The 9,715-nt window shown below is 47.6% G+C and overlaps 1 protein-coding gene across 10 annotated transcripts in view; it reads left to right on the forward strand.

Moving 5' to 3' along the window:
- The window catches only part of LOC105466084 (collagen alpha-1(XIII) chain), an 89,026-nt gene extending 80,227 nt beyond the window's left edge, over positions 1-8,799 (forward strand). For 5 of the 10 annotated variants that reach the window (XM_071069691.1, XM_071069687.1, XM_011715000.3 and 2 more), the window contains 3 exons: positions 2,494-2,580; positions 6,601-6,639; positions 8,334-8,797. In XM_071069691.1, the coding sequence (XP_070925792.1) occupies positions 2,494-2,580; positions 6,601-6,639; positions 8,334-8,336 (129 nt within the window). In that variant the 3' untranslated portion in view covers positions 8,337-8,797. Of the gene's footprint in view, positions 1-2,493; positions 2,581-3,551; positions 3,630-6,600; positions 6,640-8,333 lie in introns of all 10 variants that reach the window. The other 5 variants (XM_071069688.1, XM_011715007.3, XM_071069692.1 and 2 more) reach the window with 5 other exon arrangements.
- The last annotated feature ends 916 nt before the right edge of the window (positions 8,800-9,715 follow it).

Here is a 9,715-nt window from a genome sequence, read left to right on the forward strand (position 1 = left end):
TTTGCACATACTATATGCCATTATAAAGCATTTAATGTGCACAAAGACCTCACAACATTTTTTTTCAGACAGAGTCTTGCTCTGTTGCCCAGGCTGGAGTGTAGTGGTGCAATCATGGTTTACTGCTGCCTCGAACTCCTGTCCTTGGCTCAAGTGATCTTCCTGCCTCATACTCCTGAGTAACTAGGCCTACAGGGACATGCCACCACAACCGACTAATTTTTTTATTCTTTGCAAAAATGAGGTCTTGCTTTGTTGTCCAGGCTGGCCTCAAACTCCTGGCCTCAAGTGATCCTCCTGCCTTGGCCTCCCAAAGTGCTGGGATTACAGACATGAGCCACAATGCCCAGCCTCACAACAAATTTTTGAGGCAGGTATTACTGTATCCATTTTACAGGTAAAGAAACTAAGGCTCAAAGAAGTAGATTCACAAAGTCACACAGCTAACTGTCAGAACCAACTCTGACTTCAAGCCTTTGTTCTAATATGCTGCCCAGCCTTCAATGTCACCCTGGAGCGACACTGTTGAAGTCCCCAAGCATTAGATAATCCCCCTTCCATAGAGGAGGGGAGGTCCCAGGAAGACTCCCTAGGGGCATACTGGGCCCCCTTTTTAGGAAACACACATATAAAAATGCAAATGCAAATTCATTACAGAGGTGATGCTTCCCTTTTAAAAAGAATTCCCCATAGCCCTTCTTTAAATAGACTCTGACACATACAATACAGGATTCAATTTAGAAAAATGATGTTTACTGTAGCTTTTCAGAAACAAATGAATTCCTTAAACCAACATATTCATATACAAATAACCGTCTGACTTCAGACCAGGATGAAGCAGAGACACACATAGAACGGGAGAACCCAGCTGAGACCCAGGGGCCATCTGTGAGCTCTGGACACACACATACATATGTGCACATGGACACACATGCGTACAGGCACACACATGTGTTCATGTGCCCAAGCACATACCCAGACACACTCAAACGTGCACACACACACATATACACAAGCACATACCCGTATACTCATACATATGTATACACACATGTGCACAAGCACATACCCACACACACTCAAACGTGCACACAAACATATACACAAGCACATACCTGTATACTCATACATACACACACGTGCACAAGCACATACCCAGACACACTCAAACGTGTGCACATCCACATATACACAAGCACATACCCGTATACTCATACATACATATACACACACGTGCACAAGCACATACCCAGACACACTCAAACGTGCACGTGCACACACATATACACAAGCACATACCTGTATACTCATACATACATATACACACACGTGCACAAGCACATACCCACACATACTCAAACGTGTGTACACACACACATACACAAGCACATACCTGTCTACTCATACATACATACATATACACACACGTGCACAAGCACATACCCACACACACTCAAACGTGCACACACATATACACAAGCACATACATATATACTCATACATACATATACACACGTGCACAAGCACATACCCACACACTCAAACGTGCGCACACACATATACACAAGCACATACCCATATACTCATACATACATATACACACACGTGCACAAGCACATACCCAGACACACTCAAACGTGCACGTGCACACACATATACACAAGCACATACCTGTATACTCATACATACATATACACACACGTGCACAAGCACATACCCACACACACTCAAACGTGCACACACATATACACAAGCACATACATATATACTCATACATACATATACACATGTGCACAAGCACATACCCACACACTCAAACGTGCGCACACACACACATATACACAAGCACATACCCATATACTCATACATACATATACACACACGTGCACAAGCACATACCCACACACACTCAAACGTGCACACACACACATACACACAAGCACATACCCACATACTCGTACATACATATACACACACATGCCCAAGTACATATGTTCATACACTCATACACGCTATGTTGACACATATCCCATGGCTCCAAGCAAAATCACCTTGCCTCCCAATAGAATGTCAAAGGGATAAACAATAATTGGGGGAAAAAAAAGTTGTCACCCCAAAGCCTTTCAAAAATAGACCCTCAGAGAGAAGGAAGTTGGTCCCTAGCCACTGTGTTCAGCACAGACCCACCCTGGGCTTAGTATTAGCAAAACTGGCCACACAAATCTTCCATCTGTGGTTCCCTCCACCTGCAGCTCTGAGCCCTCTGCCTGTCCTCCCTTCCCCTCCCATCCACCTTAGCCAAATTCTCAGGTTCCTGCGGGGTGGGGAGGAGGTGGGTATTCACTCCAAATCCTATGGGGGAGAATATCCTAATTTAAAGCCTCTTTTTCCCTTTTTAACTTTATTTATCTTTTTCTGTCTCTAACCTTAACACATGAATGATCCTAAAGTTTTGATGTTTTTTTTTTTCCCGGACTAAACCATTATTTACAGGGGGAGAGGGGGAAGAAAGGCTCTAGAGGGCCTAAAGGGGATAAGGGAGACCAAGGAGCGCCTGGATTAGATGCCCCCTGCCCATTGGTATGTTTTTGTTTATCACTTGCATTGTTCTGGTTTTTGTCCTTGAGGTTTGCAAGTTGGAAACAAAGAAGGCAAATAAACTAAGATGAGAACCAAATGTCTACACTGATGCTACCAAAATCTGTTCATTTGACCGGTGAAATTCTGCCCACTGTTGGAGTTGCTTTATAACCACAGCTGCAAGTAATTCTGGCTAAATCCCTTGCCTTTGAATCCTTTTCCTTTGAAGATGCAGAGCAATTGATGTGTGGCAGTGAAGAAACCACTAGGAAAGGGATTTTCAGGGAAGGCCTCAGCTCTTAGCTCCAGGATGGCTTTGGAAGCCAGTGTAGCATTTGTGAGCCACAGATTTGCCTTCTTCGTTTCATGGCCATCTCTGTGGGCCAGTAGTTCAAGCTGTCTGAATCCTCACTTGGTCAGGATGCAGGACACCAGAGTTAGCGTCTCCTCAGGGCCACTGATGTCAAAACTGGGCAGAACAAAGCCAGATGAGGGGCTTCTAATGCACAAGCTACCAACACTCACCAGCCATCCAGCTAAAACCTGTAAAGCTGCAGACCAGAGTCGGTAGTCAGACACCCCATGGGAAGCCTTCTCAAAACAGCCAACAATTAATGATGAGGCACATCTGCTGGGTTTCTCAAGTGCTTTTCAATCCATTTGAAGGTTCTAAAAAATTATGATGCACTGAAGTTGAAGTTTGTCTGTGTTTACAGTAAGTGAGTCTATAAAGAGAGTGGGATCAATGGAGAGGGGGCAGGTTGTACGTGTGCAAAGCTGAACTCTCCAGAGCACAAAGAGAGCACAAAAGCTGGATTTGGGAGGTGGGGGATCTCCTGGGATTTAGCTGCTGTTTGTAGATGCCTCAAGGGTCCTGCATCCTGGCCAGGGTAGGACTGGGCCTCTCCACTCCATGGTTGGAGCGGGCCAGCCTAGACCTGAATAATCATCGTGGTTGGTTTTGTGAACAGGGCCACCGAGGTTTTAAAGGAGAGAAAGGGGAGCCGGGGTTACCAGGGCTGGACGGACTGGATGCCCCATGCCCATTGGTATGGCATTGCCCTTGCTTGCCTGCATGGCCGATTTGGGCTTCCCCATGTGTGTGATTCACACTGCGTGCCTCCCCAGCCACCCTCCACACTCCTCCTCCATCCCCCCCAGTATCCACTTCTCGCTTCTTCACTCTGTAAATGCCCAGGGTCACCCCGCCTTGGCTAGTACTCCGGGGTCTCCCAGCCATGCCACCCTTTTGCATGCAAAGTTTACCAGGATATTTCCTGGCTTCCTGCTGCAGCTACTTCTAAAGCACATCCACCTGATGCGAGCCAGACCTCCCACCCTGAAGTTGGCTTTGCTGCCTCTGATACTCATCTCCAAGCTGATTCCAGACAAAGCTGCCACCAGAGACCAGCTAGGAAACTGGATCCTCTGGGACTGGTTCTCAGAACCATGACTTACTTCTTTTCCTTCAGGCAGTGCAGTTAGTTCAGAACGCACGGGCTGAACACGTAGCAAAACATGTGAATGAGATGCCTGAGTCAGCCCTGTGTCCCCTGCCCCCTCCATCGCATGATTTGGGGGACAGAATGGCATGATTACAGCGTAGACTGAGAAGCGCTAGAAGTGAGGTGGAGGAGGGGCCACCTGCCTGTTCTTCCAGGTTGGGTCGTGTGTCACTGCCCAGGTGACATCATCAGAACTAAGGGATGGTCCAGCATTAGGTTTTTGGATCCTAAAGGGTTTGTCCTTTTTGCTTAAATCTCCAAAGACATTACTAGACCCTTCCTTGTCCCTTTCTTTCATGGTCGGATGGCTTCTTACTGAAGAGTCTGGGAGAGATGGAAAGGTCGAGAGTGCAGTTAAGGAGGAGGCAGGGAGACAGCTAAGGGCCCGTCTTCCAAGCACCTCCCAGGCGAAGTGGTAACAGTTTGTTCCTGCCTGCCCGGTCCCTCTCTAGGCATGGACAGTATAGGCCTCCATCCTCTTACTGCAAAAGAAGCTGAAGGGAACACTTCACTCCAAGGTTCAAGGGGTTACTGCTCTCCCCAAATTTCCCCAATTGGTTTGGAGTTCAAGAGCTATTTTATCATACCAGTAATAAGAGAATTTGGGGCCTCACATCCCCGCCCTGGGGTCACGCAGGAATTCTCTTTGAACAAAAGAGGAAAAGATATAAGAAATTATGCTGTGTGACCCTGACAGGGGGCCCTAGAGCCCCTTGAAGGGCAGTAGGGACTTTTTAGGAGGAGCATAGGCAACAGAAGAAGAGTGCAGAGCAAGCAGACGGTAGCATGCTTCCTGTCCCTGCTGGTCCTGCCAAACCCCGCGCTTGCAGCCTGCACAGCCCCCTTTCTTAATCGGGACCTTCCACCATCCACACAACAATGGGAATGCCGCTCTGGCCCACAGAGGCTCCTTTGAGCACCGGCCAGGTCTTCCCTCGAGCACCGGCCAGGTCTTCCCTCGGCCACAATCCCCCCCCACCCTGCAATCTGGGCACCTTTAGTTCTGCCAGCAGCTGCCTTGGCCTCTCTGTTTCTCATCATACATTACTTTTCATTCTCTGCCTGCCCTGCCCTCCATACCCCGCTGCCACCATCCACACACCAATGGGAATGCCGCTCTGGCCCGCAGAGGTTCCTCTCCCTCCCAGCATCCACGTGATGTGTGTCATACCGCACCGTGGCAGGCTGGGGAAGGGCACAGGGTCACCCTGAAACTGTGGAATGCACCACCTCCCCTTGCAATCCCCTCCCCAACCCAGAGGGGAAAATGAAGGTCACCCTGATTATACATCCCATATCAATGTGTCATTTTTCTATTAAGTTTACTGGGGAAGTGTCTTCCCCTTGTTGTTTCTCACTCTGCCTCCTCCTCTGTGTTATTATGGACTTGGGGGGCAGGGGTAGCTACTACTCATGACTTTTACTACAAGATAACCAGACTTCCTAGGCCCTCCATATTGGGACCAATCCCTGCCCAATGCCAGGTGATGAGAGGTTTCAGCCCCTGGCATGGGTGGATGTCATTAGACCAGGACAGCAGAGGACTCTCATTCCACAAGCAGCCTCAGGACTGAGCACTTGCTCTGGTCTCCTGAAGCCCCGTGTCCATCTCCTTGTCTGCCCTGCCTGTCTAGCAGACTTAGGCTGAAAACTAGATCTTTGCCCTTGGCCCAGCCTCGCCTTCCCCACCTGGTCTCTAGATTTCTAGATTCCCCACAGGGTATGCCAGCAAGGAGAGGAGATGAGGGCCCAAGAAAACTCAGGAAGGTTTGTATCACCAAGGGCAGAACACGAACATCTTGAGGCTAAAGGGGCTGCATGGTTGCTACCAACAAAGGAGACTGACAGTGTGCAGTTGATTCCCATGTTGCTACTGCACTTCACCCCCAAATTCCCAGCAAGGTCTAAGGCTTCCCCAGGAACACTTGTGTTCTTGCCAAAGGCATCTCAGAGCCGTGCTGCAATACTCATGAGGTTGCCTGTCCCTTCATGCCCCTCACCCCACCCCAGGATTGATCATCAAAGAAGGACTGTCCACATGTCCTCCTCCCTCTGCTTAGGAAGAGAGACAAATAAGAGAATGAGAAGGCTGGGAAGGCCCTTAGAGGTCACTTCAAGCAACTGCCCTTGCCAAGGTTTTATGGAGGAGGAAACTGAGGCTCCCTTGTGCTGAGTGGCTTGCCTGTGAGCAGCCAGCACTCCACAGGGCCACAGCAGAGACTGTTCCTTCATGACACACAAGGACATCTCTGCTTGCTCGTCCCACAGGAGAGGACAGCCCCTATTGGCCTTGCACTGTAGCTGCATGTGACCTTAGCCAATAGGAAAATAGACGGATTTGTTTCCACCTCCTTCTGGGGTTCTGACCTGGAGTAGAGCAAAGAAATAGACAAGAGTGGGTGGACCACATCCTGATCAGCTGCCAAAATGTGTGTGGCCCTCGTTACCCCGGTCCTGCCCGCTTGGTGGACCACTGCAGGGAGTCTGAGCCCTCTGCCTTCCTTTCTCCTTGCAGGGCGAAGATGGCTTGCCAGTCCAAGGCTGCTGGAACAAGGTAAGGCTTCCCATCGGTTTGCATTGGGGCTCCATTCTCAATAGTGCCATAAAGCTTCCACAATTTCCATTCTGCCTTGCTACAGATGAGGCAGCAAGACACAGGTCAAAAAGTCACTGTCTCAAAGGCAGGGTGCCCATTAAACATCCCATACACTGCATGCTGTTAAAGAACATTTAAAAATGCTTCTTAGAACATCAGCAAACCCTACACGGGATGTCCACGCAGCCACACAGGTGACTTCTTTATGCTTTGTGTGTTCAATGTACATAGTGTCTTTCCCCCAAGGAAATTCCCCAAGGAGTTCCAGACCATCACTCATAGAGTTCCTCTGAGGTCGTTTATGCCACATGATGACATGTCTTAGATATAGGACATCTCAGTTGCTTACACTCTGAATTCACATGCCACTGTGAGCTTCCCATTGGCTACGGTCACATGCAGCTACAGTGTAAGTTCATAGGGGCTGTGCTACTCACCTCTTTACCACTCCCCTTGCATTTAATCTGGCAGAGTTTCATGCCACAACACTGTGACCTGCAGCCCAATCTCTCCTGGGCTCCCCGAGTTCCTACCGACAATGAGTTTTCATTGATTCACACTGGCCTTAGCATTTGCCATCATTAGAGCAGTCTGACATCACAGGACTGTGCCCTTGCCTGTGATCACCCCATTCAACTATGGCTCCCCAGAGCACAGGGCTGCCCAGGCTGACAGGGGCCATCTGCTTGCTAACTAATCCAGAAGCCCCACCTTGGTCCCCAGCAACGGTGGCAGTCGCTATGCTGCCCCATACCGTCTCCCTCCACCCTGCCTCTCACTCCAAGTCTTCTCACCAACCCCCACCACCATTGTCTCAAGGTTCATCCTCATAAAGGGTTGGAGACTCCAACCTGTTCAAGAATCTGTGCTCAACGAATCCAGTGCTATCCCAGTGACAGCAGAGTCACACTTACAATGAGATGAACAAACTCCCCTGTACTAAGATGCCAGAATCTCATTAGTGCACTGGGTTGGGTAAAAGTGGTGAAATCACCAAGACCCCAGGCCAACGCTGACCACCTACTTGCCCGGATACCTGAAGCGCCCCCTAACCCAAGAAGGAAGAGCTCAACACGCAAGACAGATGCCTCCCCAGAATCCGTCCCTGGAGCCTGGCCTTGTCCTCCTGCCAAGCTCCACCTAGACCTAGTTAAAGCACCACAAAAGCAGGTCAGAGGTGTCATAAGACCTCTGGACCCTTGCCCCCTAAAAAAAAATTTCCTTTTTAAGGTTGCTGCCAATGGTTAGGAGATAAAAATGGTTGAGATTAGCAGGGGAAGAACAGCCACTACCAAGAGCTGCAATGTCTTAGAGAAGCAACCAGAGAGCTTCAAGACTACTCATTTACACTTTAAGTCCAATCTGGGACAAGGCAGGGGTTACAACAATCAGGCCTCCAAAGGCAGCAGAGAAAGAGAGTGCCCTCTAGTGACCACAAAGGGGATTCACAGAGAGGTGAACTTGGTTTCCTCCCTTCAGGGAGCTAAGGTAGCCACCAGTTTCTTCCACCTAGGGGCTCAGGGTTCCCACAGTTCCCCTGTCCAGAAGTCCCACCCAACCTAGGACAAGATTTCCCTCCCTTCCCACAAAGGAAATAAACCTCTGCAGACCCACTGAAACTAACAGAACATTGTTTTGTTTTTGTTTTGCAGTGATGCCTCTAACCTTGGATTGGCCTGTGTGTGTGTTTGTACATAGAATATTTATTTTTATACATTTTTCACTTTTTGAAAATGCCAGAAGGATGATGCATCTTACAGATTATTAAAAAAGAAAAACCTGCATATTTTGTACAGAAAATATCAACCTCTTCCCTTTTCCCTTTTGTTTACAAGATGTTTTGTATAAACCTGTGTCTCTAATACACTTTTTGTTTGTGAGTATGGTCGTAATGTCTGCATGATATTTGTGCACACTTATTAAGTATTGAAGCTTAATAAATTATTGTGTCCTGGTGCCAAAGGGGGCCAGCCAGAACTGAGGTGCTGGCTAGCTCATGTGTGAATTCACATAAATGTAGAGGTCCACGATATTTGCTAAGCTAGGTGTGTCGAAGAGTATTTTAAACCCTTATGCATTTTCATTATTAAAAAAAAAATGAAACATGGCAATTCATGATCCTGATTAATCATTATATTAAATACATTCTCTCCTGTGAAAGCAGAAATTCCCAGAAGTAGGGGTTCTCAGAAGTATGGAGTAAGGTTTTGAAATGGGAAGTTCAACAAAGGGAGGGAGGGGGACTTTATTGAGCAATGTATGTTGTTACAGATCCCAAGTTTATCACAGTGCTTGCTGTGTGAGCATTTAGGTTCAGTTGTGCTAAGGGCCCCCAGAGTTTCAAAGGAGCCATTTGCTCTTGCTGTTGGGTTATGGTAGGTTTTTGCTTGTTTGTTTTGCTTTGTTTTGCTTTGTTTTGTTTTGAGCGACAGTCCCTAGTACCAGCTATTGCTAATCATGGCTGTTGACTTGATATGAGTTTGTGGGTTCACTCACAACTAGCATTTGAAGGAGCTTTGCCTCATATGATGTTCCACTCCAGCAAACGGCATTCAGAAAACATGCCTAGATCGGGGCTTGGGCTGGGCCAATCTGAAGTTGTTTTTATTTTTTTAAGAAATAATGTTGTATTGCTTTCCATATTTAGTGCATTGCTTAGAAAAGGTCTCAGGAAACTAGTTTTAGTGACTAGTTAAGTCTTACCTACGGTGTAGCATACAGGTTTGTTGTTAACTGTTTGACAACATAAATTCATGCTTCTAAAAGCTTGAAAACAACAAATTCCTCCAGTAGTTTACATACATCCCCATCTGGTTTACATTTTGCATTTTCTTTATACATCCTTTCTTCCTAGACAACGCAAGGGGAAATTTAACCTCAGACTCTGTCCACATGCTGTCACTCAAAACTCTAAATTAGTGGGCTTCACAGTCATTAGACAGCCCCTGCCATGTGTGGGGATGAGGTCACACTCACAAGCATTCATGGTAATGAAATCACATGCAGCTCAGACCCCAAACGCCTATACTGACAC

Source organism: Macaca nemestrina, chromosome 9 (genome assembly GCF_043159975.1).
Source record: "Macaca nemestrina isolate mMacNem1 chromosome 9, mMacNem.hap1, whole genome shotgun sequence".
NCBI lineage: Eukaryota > Metazoa > Chordata > Mammalia > Primates > Cercopithecidae > Macaca > Macaca nemestrina.